This window comes from Neoarius graeffei, chromosome 20 (assembly GCF_027579695.1).
Source record: "Neoarius graeffei isolate fNeoGra1 chromosome 20, fNeoGra1.pri, whole genome shotgun sequence".
NCBI lineage: Eukaryota > Metazoa > Chordata > Actinopteri > Siluriformes > Ariidae > Neoarius > Neoarius graeffei.
Genome location: NC_083588.1, coordinates 8,659,902 through 8,683,457, shown reverse-complemented (window position 1 = coordinate 8,683,457; position 23,556 = coordinate 8,659,902). Strand labels below are relative to the sequence as shown.

The window sequence follows — 23,556 nt, the reverse complement described above, 5'->3', positions numbered from 1 at the left end:
TAAATCAAAACATCGAAGATGGACACGAAAGGCAGGGCCTGAATTTCATTTTCAGAATGGGGGGAAATTCCCCCCTCAGTGACTCAAATGGGGGGGATTTATACAGTTTGTGGGGAACGCTACTTGTGGGCTTAAATAGCTTGGGTCTTACCTTCTGCTACTACTCAGATTGAAGATCTCTACAGTATGTAACCTTTTGTCACCATTTGAGGTATCCTTTTTAGTAGACTTTTCATTTTGATATCTTCAAATTTGGATAGCATTGTCAGACAAAGGCCGGGTGGATAAATGCAAGTATTATTCCCACCAGCCGTCTAAGATATGGACTGTTCAGTTTCGGGTGGAGGGTAGAAAACCACCACAAAATGAAAGAGATCCTTTACAGCATGACATTGCTGACTGACTGTATTATGCCATCAAACACCAATAGCCTTTTTCTAGCAGTGCGAGTAAGGCTCTAGGAAGAGTTTAGAAGGTTGTGTGCCTTTTAGTTAAGCTAATTTTACAACCTCCTTAGTGTTGCTTTACACAGCTGCTTCTTCCTCATCTTCATGCACTATTCTTTAAGTGTCACTGCTTTGTTTAATTATAAAAAAAGAGAAAAATCAGTCTGTTCTTAATAGCACTCAATGAATTTATTGACACAACAAGTCTAACTTAAAATCTAACTTAAACCAGTCTGCTGACTTTTCAGGATTCTCTTAACTATGTTTGTGTTACTTGTCTCTTCTTTTTGTGACCATCTCTTTAATCAGTGACCTTTGCTTTTTCCTTTTATAACATTTTTATATCATTTTTCTATTCTCATGTTTGATCTGATCATCCCTGTCCTCTGTTTAATGTCTACAATTAAAATAAGAAAACACTATCAAACTGTTCTTAAAGGTCCCATGGCATGAAATTTTCACTTTCTGAGGTATTTTAACGTTAAAATGAGTTCCTCTGACCTTCTTAAGTCACCCCAGTGGCTAGAAATTTCGTAATGTGTAAACCAAACTATGCCCAACATTTGAGAATGGTGCGTCAAAATGGCGCGTTGATAAACTCTTCCCTTGCCTACGTCAGCAAGGGAGATGATCCCCACGCCCCCCCCCCCCCCCCGGATTCCCACCCACTGTATGGATTGCCTGCCCAGCTCAAAAGTTGCCACCAAACATGGAAGTTGCGCTGTACATGGATGTGACAACACAGAAAGGAGTCTGTTTTTACTGCCGACGGGAGAGCCCCTGAAGACGCAGTGGCTTAATTTTATTTACTCTAATAATACGCCGTAGAGTCTACCTAAGACGGTGTATGTTTGTCGGAAGCATTTTCCTGATGAATGTTTCCACAACTTGGGACAGTACAGGGCAGGTTTTGCACATCAACTGTCACTGAAGCCTGGGTCCGTACCAAGCATCCCTGCCGCATCAGCCACAAACACTGAGCAAGTAAGTGTATAACTGTTAAGTCGTTTTGCTGCGTTTTAAAATCGGTGCCACGTTAGCCTTGCAATGGCTACATTAGCTGTGCAGCTAACCGCTTCCTGCAGTTAGCCAGGTACTCTGCGCTACATAACCAAAAAGCATGCAGCATGCTCTGTTATAGTAGCCAATCAAAACAGTTTTCACAAAGACACCCACATTCTTTTTTTTAAGTCACTCGTTCATTTTATTTGTTTGTTCAGTAAAAACCCAAACATTTGTTGAATTTATTTTATTTCCTCGCGTCGCACCTTAATGATGTCAGCGCGCGGTATTTTTCCCTTCGCGGTTTGTTCCTTCTCTCTCGCCATAGTAAGAAACCCACATCCGCTTGTTCTGACCCACTGGAGGTAGCGTCACAGTGCTGTTAGCCAATCAGAGGTAACACGTTTACATGTCATGAATATTAATGATAAGACCCACCCCCACCCTCTACCCTTCCCCGCCTCCTGCTTCTCATTCGCAAAACAACGCACTGGGAAAAGCGCTGAAAAGGGGCTTTCTCCCAGGAGGCTATATCTACGTGCCGAGGGTTCATTTCGAGAAAGGCTGCGGATATAACATCCGGAAACCTCCACGAGCCCGTTTAAAGCATCAACAAACCACCATGCCATGGGACCTTTAACAATAAATGAATTTACAAACTTTGTTTCAGTCCACATATAGAACGTTAACATGACAACAGTCTTTGTTGACTTTTCAGGATTCTCTTATACCATATAGCCCTGTCTCCTGTGTCATATGCCATCTTTAATTAAAAAAAAATCAAATTGTTCTCAACACTGAACAATTCATCTTTGCTGAGTGCAGGATTCTTGTACATATGTAGTCTTTCCTACTCTTTCTCCTAGTGGTCATCCCTTTTGTCAGCATCAGTGTCCTTTGCTTTTCCTTGTAAATACTTTTTTCTTATAGCCATGCTCTGATCTAATCCCCTTCACAACGTCGACGTTAACGTTAGCTGTCTCGTCCTGTGTATTCTCAACGGTATCACTCTCACTGCTATTACCACCATCGGATTCAGGAGTTTTCCTCTTAGCAGGGGAAACTTCTGCCACTGCACTTGTACGTTTTAGCCAGCGGTCCAGGTTTGTTTTACAGCTAAAGTCCGAGAGGAAGAGTGCGCGCGCTGTATCTGTGTGTGTGTGTGAACTGTCTGTGTCTGCTGTTTTTTTTTTTTGAGTAGGCTACGGGGGGAGATAAGAGGGGGGTCAGTCAGTAAAAGGATGGTTCAATTCAAGTAAACTTGAGAACAGAAGGTAGTCGCACATTCACACTGATCCATTATTAGATTGACGTTGTCAGGCAATGCAGTAATGTGCGGGAATCTCTCGCATTGGAATCGTTAAAGGTGTGGGAATTAAAAAAAATATATATATATGCGCGATACCCGCAATCCCACACCCAAATTCAGGCCCTGAAAGGTACTGTTTATCTTGAGAAATTGCAATTGTTTGATGGATTTTGCTTAAACTTTAAATGACTTTTGCATAAAATGCAAATACAGATTTTTTTTTCGCAAATTGGAATAAAACTTCGCAATTTGCGGACGTGCGAGCGGCTAGCGTGAGCCCAGAGTTTTTAAGAACGTAGCCTTTGGACCTAGCCATGGCGAAATTTCAAATAAACAGAAGGCCTGCAGCATGTAATCAGGCTATATGAGAACAGAACTTGCTCAAAGTTTTTTTTATTATTATTATTTTCTTTTTTATTTTTATAGGCCTTCATAGCCTGTATTTTCCATTCATTTGTTATTATGTTCCAAATAGACATGAAACAACAACAAAAATCCAGCAATCATGAATGATACATTCTCATTGTGTAAGCACGTCTTCAACTACAAAGCCGACACTGAAACCTGCATTCGTCATTAAAAAGGCATTCGACGTGCCTTGCGCTCCGCAAAATCGTCGACTATTTGAGGGATGTTAAGCGCTCTTGCTCGCTCATTCTCAATTGATAAAATGGCCAATCCACAGAGTCTCTCTTGACCCATTGCGCTCCTGAGATAATTTTTTATCAATTTTAATTTGGAGAAAGATCACTCTGCTGTCGCAACTGAGATAGGGAGAGTGAGAATAAACAAGAAGGCCGTGCACACCTCACTAAATGTAGAAGTTACTGCTGGATGATCTACTACCAGCAACCTGGCCAGGCTAAGCACAGATGTGTGTCTCTCTATCTGCTCCTTGAAACAAGCCCTAAATGACACTAGTTGACCAGGAAAGCTGGAGTCAATATCCCGACTATAGAGAGCGTGCACGTGACGTCACGAGGTCACGTGATTTGTTTATCTGCCTTTTTGGACGGCAAGGTCGCGCATAGAACTTAGACGAACCCGTTCTAATTATCAAGTGTGTGGGAGTAGATCTTTCGAGAGTGGCTATATCTTGTTCAGCATTTGGTTGTACCAATAGACAGGGCCAAAAGGAGGGCCTGTCATTTTATAGATTCCCCGCAGACGAGGAGAGAGGCGCAAAATGGGTGTCCGCTGTGCGAAGAGAAAACTGGTACCCCAGTTCTACCAGCCGAATTTGTAGTGAACACTTCATATCAGGTAGGTGTAATCTTCTAATTCAATACTCCTAGTACATCTGTTAAGTTGATTTTCGGATTGAATGATAACTGCATACTTAGAAACTAGACAGTCTCTAACGTTTAAAATGGCTATGCCTAGCCCTACTACCCTGGCCTAGTCTATGACAATGTTTTATCTTTTTGGCTCATATATGCCTTTGAAAGGTCAATCCATAGTAGGGATGGCAAAAACTAAAAAAAAATCTTGACCGACCACCGAGCCTCATTAGCCAGTTAAAGTCGGTTAACCTATGAGTTTAAACAGGGATGAAAATGGCGGATGCACCTTTTTCACGGCTGAATCGCGCAGATCTGATTTTTTTCTTTAGGGGGGGCGTTGGAGTGTCTGAATAATTTCATCAGAGTAAATTCTGTATTAAAATTACTAAAGCGATAAAACGTCCTGCATAGTCTCTTTATGATAAATGTCTTAATGCCACTTACCCATGAGGTTATCAAGTAGACTTCCTTCTTCGGAACCTTCCAGAGGTATAGTTGAGATCCATCCCGCAACAAAATATTTATAAGCTTCCAGGCTCTTGTAAGCTTTGAGGGCTTTGCCAGTGTAACACGATTCACGATTAACGAGAAAATTGTAAATGTCGTGGTAGGCCAGATCGGGCAAATCGCCGGCACCGCAGCTCCGAATTTCCCTGAACAAGGATTGCGGCAAGTTGTACGGATCTGCAACCCCCAACCTGGAACACTTTTCCACGTAACGCTGCCTAATGTCACCTTCAAAATGCTGAACAAACTTAGACAAGTAATTGCGCGATGTAGATGGGGTATTTTCCGAATTTTCTTGGGGATTACTCCCTGGATCCATTACACTCATGCAAGGTAAACAATCCTGAAGCCGTCCAATATGGCGGAGTAGGCGGATTAAACACGGACAGGTCACATGACTGCACATCCTCTATAGTGATCACACAGTCGACGGGCCACTTTGTATAGCTCCTTGTCCTTGGCATGCTGGAGCATATTTGGATGCAAATGAGCAGTCCGATTTAAACTGACAAACCTTTGTGACAGCTGCTGAATGATTACATCAAGGCGTGCATAGAACACATTCACCCGAAAATAATGTTCTGCATCGGAAAGCCGACTGTCTTCGCTAAGGTGATCAAAGTGGCGCTTCACTTTTTTCAACCTGTTGGCTACAAATTGCATTTGACTGCCCCATTTCACAGCCAATGCCAGAGTGGAAGCCTTTGCCTCATCAAATTGCTCCCTGTACTCCTGTAGAGTTCGTACAGCATTCTGCAATAATGCAGACGCTTTGAGGACATCAGTGGTCTTCTCCTGCAGTAACTTTGAGATGCAGGGCTTGAAATTCGCGGTGGTCCAGTCGCCCGAGGCGACTTAATTTGTCATTTGGCGGGTAATTCCTGTCACTAGCCAGCCCAGCTGGCTAGTTGAAAATAAAAAAAAATATATATGAAGCGAAGATTGAGGCACACCGTCAACTAAAGCCGCCACATATTAAACATGTGCCGTGTCTGTGTTAATCGATGTGTTTATCGGCAGAACGGAAATTACCGAAGAATTCCGAATCATATCGTGTACGAGTCAGGCTGTCGTTTTTTTCACTACTGCGCATGCATATAACGCATCTCGTTGAATATCGCGGTAATCATGTGTAGTATTGGACCTGGTGGGTGGAGCACAGAAGCACGGCAGGCCAGAACTGAATTCTCAATGAACTGTTTATTGCTAGCTTTTCAGCCTTTTATCATTTCCCAGCCGCGCGTGCGCAAACACACACACGTGTTCTGGTCGGGGAGAGCTCCTTTTCTCTGCTCTCCTCTCCTTTTAAAGGGCGTGGTCACTGGGGAAGACACACAAACACGGGTGCAATGATTCCACCACTTACCTTCCCTGACTCCGCCCTCCATTCACAGACCGACGCTTGGCCACGCCCCCACTGCCACATCACGTTATCAAATTCAATAGATGTGGCCACATTATTGCCCATTTAAACACGTGTGTTTTTTTGTTTACATCTACATCTGCCAAAGCTACGTTGCGACGTGGAATTTTCTGAAAGGTGTACAGAAACCGCCAGAGACGGGGACAAAGCGACCTCGGTCTGAAGAGGAGAAAAAGGCCGCCGATAAAGCGTACGAGAAGGAGAAACAACAAAGGACTTATAAGCAAACGTGGGAGCAGGGTAGGCCTTGGCTGCGATACGATTTTTATGGAATAATTAATTTTTTTCAAGTTGTTTCCTAGTCAATATGAAGCTCCTAATGCTTTCTCTCTCATAAATGGTTAAATACAGAAAGCATGTTGGACATATTTTGTGTGCTATAGTCACGATAGTAAGTATATTTGTTTTCAATACTCATACACCAAATTGCCAAGTTTTCCAATATATTATTATTTGTTGATATTATGGTGCTCTGTGTTCTCATTTATGTATTTAACAACAGTATCAAAATACTCGGGTCTTGAAATAAGTGCACATTAGTCATGAACAATGGTAACTACTCTCTTTTGCGTTATTTTTGACAGAAGTAAAATTCATACATGAACAAATTTTGGCTAGTTGATTTTCTGTTTGGAAGGTAACTAGTCCGGCTGGCTGGTGAAAAAATATATGAATTTCTAGGCCTGAGATGGCATTAGTGCACTCCAAAATCTTTGTCTGAAGGCTGATTAAAAATACAAACTGAAATTTAGTAATGGCCTTTGTAAGTGCATCTGCCTCATCTCGTTCATTCATTTTCTCGCTTGTAAGTGAGAGCTTGTCGAGAGCTTTAATGATGTCTCCATATCTGTACTTTAACGCAACAAGTGCATCATAGTGGGTGGACCGGCAGGTTGGGCAGAGGCGTTTCAAGGTTATGTCCTTGCTCTCTGGGCTCAATAAGTCGCCAAATAATTCCCATCTCAACACTGTTGGCAAAAAAGTTGTACAGTTGTTCAACCACATCATAAAACTGTCTAATCTCTGGGATAGTTTTGACAGAATCATTCAGTACCAAATTCAGACAATGAGCCGCACAGTGCACGTACAAAGCAAGGGGCTCCCAGTCCGCTATTCTCGCTTGAACACCAGAATAAATTCTGCTCATGTTCGCTGCGCCATCATAACCCTGTCCACGGCATCTGGAGAGAGCTAAGCCATTCCCTTCAATGCAGCTAAAAATTCGGCCCTCCAGTTCAGAAGCGGATGCATTCACAGTTATCTCGAATCCAAGAAAAGCCTCAACTATCCTGATATCTGTAGCAACACCCATTTCATCTTGATCAATTAAAACATACCTGGAGACCTGGCTCAGATGATCACGCTTTGCTACATCTTGAGTTGTGTCCATAATGATGGAATAAAATGGAGATGCATTTATTTCATGAACTATGTTGATCTTGACTCTCTGTGATAATATATAAATGATCTCATCCTGAATAGCATGGCTCAGATATTTAACTGATCCCTCAGGCTGGCTGATCAGTTCTTTCAGGACAGGGTCATAGCGGGCCAACAGTTCAATGATGGACAAAAAGTTTCCTGCATTCCCCTGCCCAATGGACTCTCGGTGTCCCCTAAATACCATGTTACATGACGCTAAAGTCAGTGTGACATTCACAATGCGCTCTAACACTTGCCTCCAAAAGTTAGCCGCATTATGAACATCCCTCTCCATATCAGCATCTATTGTACCACTGCTCATAGACTACACACGCACCGAGATGGATCTGGGTAGATTCATGCACTGCAATTTTGGAGGAGATATGTTTCCAATCTCTAACTCCGTTTACCCCGGCATTATTGTAGGAGGGGGTTTGACGATTAGCAAAAAGCCAGCAAGGCTCGCAATATGCACAGTCAAGCTTGGGCAAGTAGCATAACCAGCTTCATGGAAGTTTAAAACCAGCTTTAGTGACAGATGTGTAGTAATGGGTTGAAAAACTGCAATTGCCAGTGACGGGAAAGGGACCATTTGGCTTACATGGGCCAGTTTGAAGGCTATACCTCTTCACATTAGCATCTGCAATGTTTTCAGGGAAATTACCATGGTCTGTTGGAAAATTAGCTGGGTTTGATGATTCCATGGGAATCATGCTGCTCACTTCAGCTAACTCGGCTAACTCTCCACGTTCCCCACCCTCCTGATTCTGGTTGCTCATCTCAGCTAACCCCTCTCCACATTCCCCACCACGGGCGATTGCTCTAAGACAACGAGGAAGGCTCAGCCTCCTCTAAAAATGCCCTTATAACTTTAATGTGTGCGTGAGTTTCTCCCCCTCGTGACAGCACGATGCAGCGCAGCCTCAGTGGGCTTCAATGGCATTTGGGAGCTCTGCACTTTTCAATCTCAAAATGCAAGACGGTTATTGGACAAATACTGCGAAAATGCCCGCCTACGGACTCCCACGGACTCCCAGCCTCTGTGGACTTCAACGGCATTTGAGAGCTATGCGCTTTTCAATCTCAAAATGCAAGACGATTATTGGACAAATACTGCGAAAACACCCGCCTACGGACTCCGAGCCTCACATGGGAGGGACATGGCAGTTTCCGCGAGGAGACTGGTGATTGGTGAAAGCGGCTGGATATTTTCTTGGATTGACAGCTCGCTTCAACTATAGACAGGCAGCGGTGAATTTCAGTTCAGTCCCATGCGGATTCGCAAGTGCTGTGGTGTATTGTAAGAGATCAGCTTATATTTCGATTTCATTCATTACATACGGTTTCTACCAGCTTTTTTAGTTTGTATATATTTTCATTGTAAATAAAGTGTAAATATAGTGTTGTCAAGTTTGCTATCTTAGTTCCAGAAATTTCGTTTATTTGAGTGACTGAACTTGGGGGCTAGTCAGCTAGCAAGAAAGCTGCGCACGGATGCCAAGCATTGCTGATTTAATTTTGGCGAAGCCATTTGCCAGTCTTCCTTTGGAGGAAAAAATTAAAGAGGAGGGTAGACCAACGCCTCAAATTGACTTGGTGAAAAAGGTAGGGAATAATACTCGTTCCTTTTAGCTCTCCTGGTATGAGAAAGTGAATTGGCTAACAGCAAGTGACCCACATCAACAACAGTAAATAGGCTACTTTAGTAATATGTCATGGATGGACCAAAAATATAGAATCTATTTAAAATGTTTATGCTGAGTATATTATATTGGAATATATATTTTTCTGGATATGAATTAAACACAGCTACAATTTGGAAAACATTTTTAAACAAAAACACAGCCGAGAACATTTCACACTACAGACCTGGATTAAAAGTGAAGGGTTATCAAAATTGTCAATAAAACATTTCTCAGTCAAAATAAGTAAAATATAGGGAAAGTGTCATTGAATGAAATGTGTGGCACCCAGCTCTACTGCTGAGATTCCTGACAAAGAGCTGCTTTCAATAATGATCAATTTTTAAACATGCCACAATTTTAAAATGTTAAAATGTACCCCCCCCCCCCCCAACACCACCATCATGTATATTGGACAGTAGGCTAATGGGCCAAAAGAACCTGTTATTTCACAGTTTGTGACCCTGCCACCGATCAGCCAGATCAGAGGCAAGAGTATGGGCAAAATTGGTGTTTTTTCTTTTAAAATCTGGAAATATCGTAACCGACCAGCCTCCCCTGTTTGAAAGACTACCAGCCGCCACTGGTGTGCAGTAAAACAATGTCCACAAGATACAAATCTTATCCATCCTGTTTCACTGATCCTTTCCTATCTGATTGAAAATTATAGGATATGATAAAAAGGCTTCTGTTCCATGAAAAGCCACACATTCTCCGTCAGATGAATCTCCTCCCCATGTTTTCAGTAAATTTCACTGGAATGAAATTTTCATAGTTTGTGTCATTTCAAACACACAAACAATAGTTTTAATCAAAGAATTGCATTAAAATTATATTCTTTCAAGATTAGTCATATTGAACCTTTTTTCATTTCTTCACGTCACAGAATATTTCATGAACAGTGAAAATAAATGTGTAAATGTTTCTGCACCTATAGAGGGCAGTATCTCACTTCCCCTGAGGTTAAACTCATGAAACTTGCTTTTTTTTTCTGAAATGAGAAAAGAAACAAGTATTATCTCTCGGAATTAGGAGCAGAGACATCGTCTAAATAACAACAGTAACACACTCAACATGGCCGGCACGGTGGTGTAGTGGTTAGCGCTGTTGCCTCACAGCAAGAAGGTCCGGGTTCGAGCCCCATGGCTGGCGAGGGCCTTTCTGTGCGGAGTTTGCATGTTCTCCCTGTGTCCGTGTGGGTTTCCTCTGGGTGCTCCAGTTTCCCCCCACAGTCCAAAGACATGCAGGTTAGGTTAACTGGTGACTCTAAATTGACCATAGGTGTGAGTGTGAATGGGTGTCTGTGTCAGCCCTGTGATGACCTGGCGACTTGTCCAGGGTATACCCTGCCTTTCGCCCGTAGTCAGCTGGGATAGGTTCTAGCTTGCCTGCGACCCTGTAGAACAGGATAAAGCGGCGAGAGATAATGAGATGAGATGAGAGGATACACACTCAACATATCAATTCGGACACCTTCAACATGTATATTATAAACACTGATATCGACAGTGCCTTAGTCGTTCAATAAAATATGTTCATTCATAATTAACCATCTCTGAAGTGAAGGAAATTACTAAATTACAAGAACTCTGACGGCCACTTGCATGTTCACCAATTATTAAAAACAACCACGAAACTGAACTGACAAACTGTAAAATGTCATCGCTCTCATCCTTGGCACATGCAAAATCAGCCCGTGGATCTTCATATTATAGACCTGACTCTATTGGTTAAAAGGATGTCGATGCAAATCCATCCTGTTCTTATTTGCTCTGCATAAAAATCAGCTCGTTGCTCAGCTAAAGCTCATATCACCCAACTGAATTCCAGAACTTCCAGCCATCACAGAGTTTGATTATGGGGCTGAGCGTCATTCAGCAGTGCATTTTTATCCTCATGTTAACACAAGGTCTCTGAGACTTCTTTCTATGTTTCCCACTGAGTGTATGATTGACTGTGTTCATGATTATTTCTGATTGCTTTATCTGGCAGGTTTTTGCAGTGCTGAGATCAGACTGGACCAGTCTCCTGCTGTGGTAAAGAGACCTGGAGAAACTGTGAAGATTTCTTGTAAAATAAGTGGATATTCGATGACGAGCAGAAACATACACTGGATACCGCAGAAACCAGGGAAAGCTCTGGAATGGATTGGTGAGATGAGTACAGGCAGTAATGAAGCAACATATGCAGAGTCTGTGAAGAACCAGTTCACCATGACAGAAAACGTCCCAGCAAGCACACAGTACTTAGCGGCCAAGAGTCTGAAGACAGAGGACACTGCGGTTTATTACTGCGCCCGACAAGCCACAGTGACTGGAGCTGAGGAAGCAGCTGTACAAAAACCAGACACAGACTGTATCTGAACTAACTGAAGCTGCTTCAGCTGGAATTGATAGACAGGAAAACATTCTCTGTATCTGTTTACTGCTCCAAATATCCACGTGCTTCTGGATTTAAAACGAATGTAGGAAGGGCCTGAACTAGATTTTTTTTTTTTTTCTTCAAAATAGATACATATATCTATGAACTTTGCCCCTGGAAACACTGGAAAAACTCCCAGAGGTAGAAAGGGCATCAGTGTCAGCATGGTGTGTGAATTGTGGCTCTGATGGTTCTTCACCCAACAAACTAAGAGTCATCCCAGTCCCAATCCACACCTCTAGTCTCAACCAGGTTTAGTGGAAGATTCACATCTCCACAAGATACAAAACTTATTCAGCAAGTTGACCTTAAAAAAAAAAAAAAAAATCCCACAAAACATAAATCAACACTTTAAGCAGATTCAAGAATTCAGCAGAACTGTGGTGTCAGTGCATTTCATCTTTCAGGAAGTTTCTTTATTTTGCTCTTTAAATGACATTAAAGAAGCTTCATCACAGAGTGAAGAACAAACTCCATCAAAAAGACAGTTATAAATTACTTAATTTCCCACTGATACTGGATCTGAGCGCTTTCTTTCTTTTAAACCGTGCTGATACAAATGCTCCAATCTGGAATTCAGACTTCCTTCATTTGTATCGCTGCTCCACGGGAGACCTTTTTACTGACAGCAAGAACATTTGAACCTTTTTTTTTTTTTTTTTAAATCTCTCCTTCCAGTTCTGGATATTTTGACAACACTTTTGTGCCTCTAGAGGGCAGTCTGTGCAAACTCAACCGTCTCAACCTGTTGCTCTCTGCACATTCAGGCCATTTTTATGCCTCGACCACCGTAAGTTGCAGGAGGCATTATGTTTTCGGGTTGTCCGTCTGTCATGCGTGTGTCCGTCCGTCCCGAAACCTTGTGAACGCGATATCTCAAAGGCCGATGAAAGGAATTTCACCAAACTTTCACCATTTGTGCATCTGGGGACAAAGATAAACTGATTAGATTTTGAGATCAAAAGGCCTAAGGTCAAGGTCACTGTGAGGTCATATGTCTGTCTGAAAACCTTGTGAACACAATATCTCCAAGGCTAATACAAGTACTTTCACCAGGTCAAGATTACTGTGAGGTCAAATGTCCATCCCCAAATCACAACTTAATAAGGCATGTAGTCTACCAGGCGGAGGCATCCCCAGCGACGCTGTTAGTGTCGAGTTCTATCTCTTTAAACATAAACTGCTTACAAGGACAATCCTCAAAAACTTCCACTGTCACTACTCCTGTCTGCAAATAGTTACATAAAACTTTAGCCCCTGCACCCGGTCACATTTATACATGTATTTGTAATTAAATGTGATACAAACATGCAAATAACTTTGTACATCCTCTGTATATTGTCATAGGTAAACAGGCAACATCTATTTCACATATTTATGCCTCCGCCACCTTAAGGTGCAGGAGGCATTATGTTTTCGGGTTGGCCGTCTGTCCGTGCGTCCGTGCATGCAGCTGTCCCGAAACCTTATGAACACGATATATCAAAGGCTGATGAAAGGAATTTCACCAAACTTTCACCATTTGTGCACTTTGGGACAAACATGAATTGATTAGATTTTGAGATCAAAAGGTCTAAGGTCAAGGTCACTGTGAGGCCAAATGTCTGTCCGAAAACCTTGTGAACACAATGTCTCCAAGGCTAATACAAGTAATTTCACCAGGTCAAGATTACTGTGAGGTCAAATTTCCATCCCAAAATCACAACTTAATAAGGTGTGTAGTCTCCCAGGCGGAGGCATCCCCATCGACGCCATTGGCGTCGAGTTCTATCTTTATTTTTATTTTTAACAAATTCGATAAATAAAAACTTGATACAAAATGTCTAACAATACGGAAGCCGAGAAAGGCCCTTCATATAATCCTTTTTTTATTCACCTTGTTATCCCGAGATAACGACAACTAATTCAAGATCTCGAGAAAACAAAACCGTTATTTCGAGATCTCGAGAAAACAATTATTCCGTGATCTCGAGAAAACAAAACAATTATTCCGTGATCTTGAGAAAACAGCTGAGAAATGGTTCATTCAGGTGCGCCAAGAAGAGACTTGTGATATGCTGACTTTGGGGATATTTCTCATTCTGTATAGACGCAACTTTGGTCATTAGAATGACTGGAATAATCGATCACCTAATAAGGCAATATTTTGATCAGGGGTTGACACAGGGAGAGATTGCATTAAGTCTTTTAATAAGGGATAATTTCAAAATTAGTCTGCGGCACCTCCGCAGAAGACTGGCCCGGCTTCGTCTCTACCGACGGAGACACAGTGATCCAGCTGAGATCATGAAACAATTGTTTTGTTTTCTAGAGATCACAAAATAACGGTTTTGTTTTCTCGATCTCAAATTAGTTGTGGTGTTTTCTCGAGATCCTGAATTAATTATGTCGTTATCTCGGGATAACAAGGTGAATAAAAAAAGATTATATGAAGGGCCTCTCACGGCTTCCGTACAACAAGATAATTTCTGCTTAGAATGTAAACAAACTGGCAAAATGACAGTAGCAATTTGTGAAAAATGCTAGAATAATAATTATTGAAAAATAAAAAAGATGCGTTCATACCATCAAATACTTTTATTCCGTATTTTGTTGCTTTTTGGGGGGGGGGGGGTTGTTATGCCTCTGCCGCCTTAAGGTGCAGGAGGCATTATGTTTTCAGGTTGTCCGTGTGTCCATCCGTGCGTGCGTGCGTCCGTCCGTCCCGCAACCTTGTGAACACGATATCTCAAAGGCTACTGAAAGGAATTTCACCAAACTTTCACCATCTGTGTGCATTGGGACAACCATGAACTGATTAGATTTTGAGATCAAAAGGTCTAACGTCAAGGTCACTGTGAGGTCAAATGTCTGTCCGAAAACCTTGTGAACACAATATCTCCAAGGCTAATACAAGTAATTTCACCAGGTCAAGGTTACTGTGAGGTCAAATATCCATCCCCAAATCACAACTTAATAAGGCGTGAAGTCTACCGGGCGGAGGCATCCCATCGACGCCGTTGGCGTCGAGTTCTATCTAGTTCTTCTCACATTCTGCTGTGAATCATGACCCTCAGATTAAACAGAATTACGTACAGCATATCAGCAACCTGCGTTGTGTTGATCAGTAGATAAGGCTCTTTGTTCTGGAGAACCTGATTTCATGGTAAATTCATAAGGATTGAAATAAGGCAGTTGATTGATTTGTCTAATTTTATACAAATACCGTAATCCCTGTTTAAACTTTTCATCTGAAATGTGAATCTGTTTGATGTTACACTGTATAAAATCATATCCTTTTTTTTCCCATTCAGAGACGTTCGAATGGTTTAAAGGTTCTGTGGATGATTAAGGGTTCTCAGCTTCTAAAAATGGTTTTATTCTCTACTCTTTCTAACCGTGAAACATTCTGTTGTCGAGTTCCACATAGAACCTTCTAATCATCCACTCATCTCTACACTGAGCAGCCTGTGGTTGTGGGTTTAATCCATCCATAGTGCTCATGGACACTCCCTATTCAAATAGAGTCGGGTATAAACAGCATGTTCTTGGCTCTTCTAGTTTCCAGTGAGCTGTGTGATAGATTACACTCCCACACACTTTCAATCTGGCTGAAGCAGAACTCAGAGAAGGATGATTTTCAGACATTGTATTTTATTTGCACTCATTTCATGTAAGTTTCAGATTTTTCATGAGATTATTGGGAGGAAAAAGAGCCATTCTGTCCTGATAAAGATTATAACATTACCGGGTTATACTCTTCTTTTCCAGATACTTATGGACAGTCTCTGACCTCCTCTGCTTCTGTGGTGAAGAGACCTGGAGAGTCAGTCACTCTGTCCTGTACTGCCTCTGGATTCTCAGTGGGCAGCAACTGGATGCACTGGATCCGTCAGAAACCAGGACGAGGACTGGAGTGGATCGGGCGCATTGACACTGGCACTAGCACAATATTTGCTCAGTCTCTGCAGGGCCAGTTCTCCATCACTAAAGACACCAGTAAAAACATTCTGTACCTCGAAGTGAAGAGTCTGAAAGCTGAAGACACGGCTGTTTATTACTGTGCACGAGACTCACACTGACACAACAGACTCTAGAGCTGTACAAAAACTGACACAAGCACATCCTCATGAGCTGTAAATATTCCCTCAGCAGGAAACTGAACCCCAGAGTCATTTATTATGAACATCTTCATGAACATTCTGCTTTTTATTTTGCTTCAAGTCCTCTGAGAGGCGCTCTTTCTCTACTTCGACAACATCTGCCCCACATGTTGAGGATAAAATGACTGAGTGATTAAAAGGACTGAGAGAGGATTTATGTCCAACAATGTGTCTGGAAATATGTTTCATTTTGAAAAAAAAAGAAATAATTGTCAGAAAAGTCCAAACTTGAGGTGTGCATCAGGATGGGAATCAGCTGTAAGAAAGTCACAGGAGCATGTGGTCAGATATGAAGCTTGTGGGAGCCACAAAAGACCAGAAACATGAACTTGGAAGTGTATTGGGAGCTCATGTGATGCTGCGTGACATGTTTTCTGCTTCATCCTTGTTCACGTCACTGCGGTTACAAGGACTAATGTGTTTATATTGTGAGAAAAAGAACCAACAGAGTTTGTGAGAAAATATTGCAAAGAAAAATAAATGCAGAAGTGGGCAGGCATGGAATTTATTTCCTCAAGCACAGATAATAATTATTGCCCTAAATTTAGTATCTAATCCTTGTAGCAAGTTTCTCTGTATGTACAATTCCCTCTATTGTTGACCTGTTATTGAAGTTGGTAAAGAACTTTCTGTTATGGCAAAGATTTGTTCCATTAAAAAGCCACACATTCTCCATAAGATGAATATCTTCCTCAAGAATGAAATGAATTTTAAATCTGTTGTCCTCCCATCATCAGCAGATAAGCAAATACAAGCATCAGGGCTGGATATCGATCTATTTATGTGATGGTCTCTGTTAAACGTTGGAGAACAGAGAAGACCCCAGTACAAACAACACACACCATGTTCTCTCCATCTCTACTGCTCCTGCTGGCAGCTGCTTCCTGTGAGTGCTTTATCAAATTCATTCATTTACAACAACAACAATAAATGTGCAGCGTATATTGCATGAGATATCACCATGTGTTTTCCTCCACAGATGTGCATGGTGAGGAACTGACTCAGCCTGCTTCCATGACAGTCCAGCCAGGCCAGAGTCTCTCCATCCACTGCATGGTTTCATATTCAGTCATGAGCGAAGGTACGTCTTGGATGCAACAACCTGCAGGAAAAACTCTAGAGTGGATTGGACACATCTATAGTTGTGGGAGTCTATATTCCAATGAGAAACTAAAAACTAAGTAGCAGTGTCTCTGGAGATGCTGAACTAACACAATAACAATTCGAGGACAGAATCTGCAGACTGAAGACACAGCTGTGTATTATTGCGCTCGCTCTCCACAGTGAGACAAATTAACAACATCCCTGTATAAAAACACCTCACACAGTGTCCAGTGTAACAGAATGTCTTCATGGGGTGGCCTTGGGCTGAATTCCCCTTGAGCAAGGTACCGGACCCCTAACTGCTCCCCTCGCGCTGTAGTGTGGCTGCCCACTGCTCTGGGTGTGTGTGCATGTATTCACTGCTTCAGATGGGTTCAATGCAGAGGATGAATTTCACTGTGCTTGATTGTGCATGTGTCCACATAAAGGCTTATTCTTCTTCTGTTGAAAATGTCTCGTAGAGCCAAGTCAAACAAAAAAAAAAAATCCCACAAATTGCAACAGATTTCCATGTTAATTATTTTTCAGTAGTTTCTTGCGTAGATTTTAAACCTCTGTGTGACATCTCCATTATTGCTTCACATTCTGCACACTATTATAATCACATCACAAACAAGAACTTGGTATACTGTCATATCATTCGGGAACAGTAATCACCTCAACCAGTCAGAGTTTGTATATCATGTGTGAGAAAGTGTGAGAGCATTTTGTCATGACTTTGAAGAGTAGTAGAATTTTTCCACAATCATGATCCCAATATCCTCAAGCATTGATAATAATTATCATTCTAAATTCAGCATTTAATCCTGATTGCCTATTTCACTGATCCTTGAATATTTGATTGAAAATTATAGCACATGATAGAGGCTTCTGTTCCATTAAAAGCCACACATTCTCCATCAGATGAATCTCCTCTCCATGATTTAAATCAGTTTATGTGGAGCATCCATGATATGTGTCTGTGTAAATTATTTAGAAATGAAAACATATTAGAACAAGCACTGTTCTGTAAACCTTGAAGCTGAAACTACTGTCAGAGCCGCTGTTCTAGAAATATAAGGGTCTCCAACATCCTGCCCACCATACAGATCAGGAAGTTCCCCAACCAAAAGCCCTGGATAAACAGTCAGGTATGACGCATGCTGCATGCTCACTCTCTTGCATTTAGATCAGGCAATGAAATGGAATACAAAGCGGCAAAGTATGGACTCAGGAAAGCCATTACAGTGGCCAAGAGGCACTGTACAGAGAGAAGCTGGACAGCTTCTATTCTACTGCCGACCCTGGGCAGATGTGGCAAGGCCTGCAGCACTTCGCAGGTTTCAGGACCAGCACCATCAGCTCCACAGACAGCCTGACGGATGACCTCAACACTTTCTACACCCGCTTTGAGACCTCCAGCTACAGCACAGAGAGGAGGCACACACACCTGCACCAACCAACGCCCCACCAGCACCACCATCAACAGTCTCCAATCAACAGTCTCATCAGGCCAGGTACATAAAGCTCTGAGGAAGATCAACCTCAGGAAGGCAGCAGGACCAGACAACATCTCTGGGCGGTCCCTCAGAGTATGTGCCAATGAGCTGGCTCATGTTTTAGATTAGATTAGATTCACTTTATTCATCCAACATCGGGGGAATTCACGTGTTACAGTAGCAAGAAAATGTCAAACAGATAAAAATAAAAGTGAAATAAAAATTAGACAAACGAAGGATTAAATACAGAGGGCTATTTGTATTATCTACCATGAAAAAGTATAGAAAAATTGCCTTATTGAGAGGCTCGGAAAAATTGCACATTACAGGTAGACTCTGTATATATACACACATATATACATAAATTATATACAAGTATGCATAAATATAGTTTAGGGCCTATATTAATTGCACATAATTGCATCGATGAGAGATGGCAGAGGTAGTAGTGGTGAAGTAGTGCAAACGACAAACAGGTTATTGGTGCTACGTTACAAGTTGTGGGGGTTATACAGTCTGACAGCAGTAGGTATGAATGACCTGCAGTACCTCTCCTTCTTACACTGTGGGTGTAGCTGTCTACTACTAAACGAGCTGCTTAAAGCCCCCACAGCCTCATGTAGGGGGTGAGAGGGGTTATCCATGATTGAGGTCAGCTTGGCTAACATCCTCCTCTCACCCACCACCTCAATGGAGTCCAGAGGACAGTCCAAGACTGAGCCAGCCCTTCTGACCAGTTTATTAAGTTTCTTCCTGTCCCTCTCTGAACTTCCACAGCCCCAGCAGACCACAGCGTAGAAAATCGCTGATGCTACCACAGAGTCATAAAAAGTCCTAAGCAGTGTCCTGCACACACCAAAAGACCTCAGTCTTCTCAAGAGTCTCAGTCTTTTCACTGCTATCTTCGACCTTTCCCTCAGCCACAGCACTGTTCCCTCCTGCTTCAAGACCACAACCATTGTCCCTCTTCCCAAGAAGAGTCCACCCACCTGCCTGAATGATTTCAGGCCGAAAGCACTCACTGCAATCATCTCAAAATTCTTTGAGTGGTAGGGGAGAGTGGGGAGGAGTGAGCCATGGGGAGAAGTGAACCACTTAAAATTTTTCTAAATTTAGCCAGGGTTTATCCCAGTTAACTTGTCATATGAAGTCACCAGGGAATTCCCCTGACTTCAACCCACAGTGGATGGAAGCCTGGCACCCTGCTCACAATAGGAGAACAAAAGTCTAAAATTCATGGTAGTAAGTAAATATTTCACTTAACATGTTTTTTCATCCTATTGTCTAATAAACCAAGATAACAATCACGTTGTTGTTGTTGTTTATTAGGCATGTACTATGGTATTGTGTGATGACATAACCTGGGCCACATCCTTCCGTTCAAATGTAGGTCGACATCAGAAGCAATGGCGGGTCATTTTGGGAGGAGTGAGCCACACAGTGCATGGGAGGAGTGAGCCTAGGCTCACTCCTCCCTTCAGTGGCCCACTCCTCCCTTAACTAATCTTGTGTCATGGTGATACATTACCGTACTAATACTTTTACATGTAATTAAGGTATGGGGCTATAATCCACAGATTACCAATAATCCTACCAACCCTTACCATTGTTAAATCTCTTCTCTCCGGGCAACAATATTGCCTGTTAATCAAGATCAAATTTTCTCTAAACTATCACCCAAAATTGAAACGCTGTTAATTTTTGTATGCTGGGATGGCATACGAGGTACCTATACTTCTGTTGTAGGCTTTAAGAAGCCTTGAGTTCCAATTTCAGGTTAGTTGGTTATTTGGCTAAGCATGCCCATTACTAGTATCTCATTTCAGATTATTTTGGTGTTTCGGCTAAAGACAGGCCTCAGGTTTAATTATGTTTTATAGACTGTAATGCTGCTGTGCAAACACGTGTTCCTACAAAAAAAAAAAACCTTATAATAGCTGGACTTTTTTTGTTAAGATTTTAGATTTTTTTGATATCTTTACTGTTTTACAAGTTTTACAGTCTGATTTGTTTTTTTAATACGTTTCATTTGTTACAGTTCAAATAAAAGTTTGTATTTCATGACAAATGTCATTTGTTCATGATTTCAAGCCAGTGGTCCAGTCCTCCCCATGGGGTGGTTCACACCTCCCTTAGATCGGGAGGAGTGAGCCATAAAATTAACAGGCTTTTTCTCCCATCTGTAGAACTGATGGTCGCACGATTAGTTGTACAACTTGGTTCGTGTTGCAACTACTCTGAATACCTTTCATTTGCATAGGATCATTTTAACTTCAGCCCTTTTATTTTGACTAGGGGTCCAAAAATAAAAAAAGCGGCTCACTCCTCCCCACTCTCCCCTACTGGCCCACATTCAAAGCAGTATACCGGAACCCCTGCAGTATGCCTACAGGCCCAACAGGTCCAGCTCAGACGCCATCACTGCTGCCCTCCATTATACCCTCTCCCACCTGGAAAACAAAGACTCCTACATCAGAAGACTCTTTGTTGACTAAATCTCTGCCTTCAACAGGGTCATCCCCCACAAACTCACCCATAAACTGTCCACACTTGGTTTGCACCCCACCCTCAGTGACTGGCTCTGAGGTAAATAAGGAAGAAAAAAAAAAAAGGTAAATACATTACCTTTATTTTGTAATATACTGGGTTTTTTTTCTTTTTATTTTGCACTATATTGGCTTGACTTTGTAAAATTTCTTCCACCTATTTATTGTTGTAATTTGGCACTCATGCTGGACGGCAAACTAAGAATTTCATTGTGCAAGAGGACATGTTCTTACTGTGCATATGACAAACACTTTGAAACTTGAATCAGTTGGTCACAGAGATACGCAAGTGTTTAGTTTTAAAACCCGAGTCTTCAAGGTCATGTGATGCATTTGATGCAAATCCTTCACTGATGTCTCTTATATGAGGTTGGTGATTGTGAGTGTGTGTGTGGTGAGGACGAGAGCAGCTGAACAGTTTAATTCACTTCAGTTTTATCCCAAACAACAATGCTGTCATCAGTGCTGCTGCTGCTCACAGCTGCATTCTGTAAGTCTCCATGTTGGCTGAATGGGTTTAGATTTCATACCTGGTTGGGAAAATGATTTGATGATGTTTTATTGTTGTTGTTCTCAGGTGGTGTTGGTGCTGTGGAGCTCAGTCAGTCAGCCTCTGTGCTCGTGAAACCTGGAGAGTCGTTCTCCATCTCTTGTAAGACCTCAGAGTCGAGCTATTGTATTAACTGGATACGACAACCTGCTGGGAAAGCTCTGGAATGGCTTGGATATCTGTGTAATGATGGTAGCACTAATCTCAAAGATACAGTGAAGAGCAAGATCAGTTTCAGCCAGGACACATCCAGCAGAACAGTTTATTTAAGAGGAAAAAACTCTCAGACCGAGGACACGGCTGTGTATTACTGCGCCAGGCACACAGCACTACAGACTCCCTGCAGCCCTGTACAAAAACATCCCTGTTCATTTTCATCTCCCTGCAGTCCACTTGTCCCCAGGGATGCCTGATATAAATGAGCTTGGAGGGTTCAGACCCCTCTGTATTTCAAAGACAAAGGGAAATCAACCTCATGTTTCATCTTTGGCCTCAACATGAAATAATTTCTTGTCCTGAGCTGGATATACAGTTAATCCATCATGAATAATCTGTCAATCCATTCCATTCCAATCCATAGTTAATGTGAAGGAGGTGAAGTGTAACTGCAGCATTCAGACTCTCCAAAGGCCAGGTGATATGAACATCACAGTTTATAATTTGAACATAATGTCTGTCTTTGGACATTGAAAGTTTGGCTTTAACAGCTTTAATGATGATCATATTCCAGTTCTCTAAACTGCTCTGATCAGTTGGAAGTAAATCTCCTCGTCTACAGATGTGACGGAGCTGAGAATTTGTGCCTCTTGTTGCCTGGAAAGCACGGGCGATTGCTCTAAGACAACGAGGGAGGCTCAGCCTCCTCTAAAAATGACGAACATCGTGTAGGATGAATTGCGCTAGGCTTATGTTATAGCCAACCTTATAACATTGCTATTTCAGATCCAGAATCATCGAAATATGTGCTCAACCCAACTACAGCGTGAAATCATTCCGTTATAACTTTCCCCAGTTTGCCTAATGTGTGCGTGAGCTTTTCCCCCTCGTGACAACACGATGCAGCCCAGCCTCAGTGGACTTCAATGGCATTGGGAGCTATGCGCTTGTCAGTCTCAAAATGCAAGACGGTTATTGGACAAATACTGCGAAAATGCCTGCCCACGGACTCCGAGCCTCACAGTGGGAGGGACATGGCAGTTTCTGCGAGGAGACTGGTGATTGGTGAAAGCGGCCAGATATTTTCTTTGATTGACAGCTCGTTTCAACTATAGACAGGCAGCGGTGAATTTCAGTTCAGTCCCATGTGGATTCGCAAGTGCTGTGGTGTATTGTAAGAGATCAGCTTACATTTCGATTTAATTCATTACATACGGTTTCTACCAGCTTTTTTAGTTTGTATATATTTTCATTGTAAATAAAGTGTAAATATTGTGTTGTCAAGTTTGCTATCTTAGTTCCAGAAATGCCGTTTATTTGAGTGACTGAACTTGAACTTGAGGGGGCTAGTCAGCTAGCAAGAAAGCTGCGCACGGATGCCAAGCATTGCTGATTTAATTTTGGCGAAGCCATTTGCCAGTCTTCCTTTCGAGGAAAAAATTAAAATTAAAGAGCAGGGTAGACCAACGCCTCAAATTGACTTGGTGAAAAAGGTAAGGAATAATACTCGTTCCTTTCAGCTCTCCTGGTACGAGAAAGTGAATTGGCTAACAGCAAGTGACCCACATCAACAACAGTAAATAGGCTACTTTAGTAATATGTCATGGATGGACCAAAAATATAGAATCTATTTAAAATGTTTATGCTGAGTATATTATATTGGGGGGCGGCACGGTGGTGTAGTGGTTAGCGCTGTCGCCTCACAGTAAGAAGGTTCTGGGTTCGAGTCCCGTGGCCGGCGAGGGCCTTTCTGTGTGGAGTTTGCATGTTCTCCCCGTGTCCGCGTGGGTTTCCTCCGGGTGCTCCGGTTTCCCCCACAGTCCAAAGACATGCAGGTTAGGTTAACTGGTGACTCTAAATTGACCGCAGGTGTGAGTGTGAATGGTTGTCTGTGTCTGTGTGTCAGCCCTGTGATGACCTGGCGACTTGCCCAGGGTGTACCCCGCCTTTCGCCCATAGTCAGCTGGGATAGGCTCCAGAATAGTGTGTATAAATGTGCAGCAGTGTGAGAGATGTAGCACTGTCGTTTCAAATCTATGCCACAAACGAATAAAAAAATTAACATGAAACTCCATTGTAATTTGT

General features: G+C 42.2%; 2 gene segments (V, D, J or C); both read left to right on the top strand.

Annotated features, from left to right (window-relative positions):
* Positions 1 to 10,931: 10,931 nt before the first annotated feature.
* Positions 10,932 to 11,437, top strand: LOC132869438 (immunoglobulin heavy variable 1-24-like). The segment is given in 2 exon segments: positions 10,932 to 10,983; positions 11,067 to 11,437. Coding segments are annotated over 2 exon segments (423 nt in total).
* Positions 11,438 to 15,095: 3,658 nt separating this feature from the next.
* LOC132869437 (Ig heavy chain V region 5A-like) lies at positions 15,096 to 15,556 on the top strand. The segment is given in 2 exon segments: positions 15,096 to 15,147; positions 15,246 to 15,556. Coding segments are annotated over 2 exon segments (351 nt in total).
* The last annotated feature ends 8,000 nt before the right edge of the window (positions 15,557 to 23,556 follow it).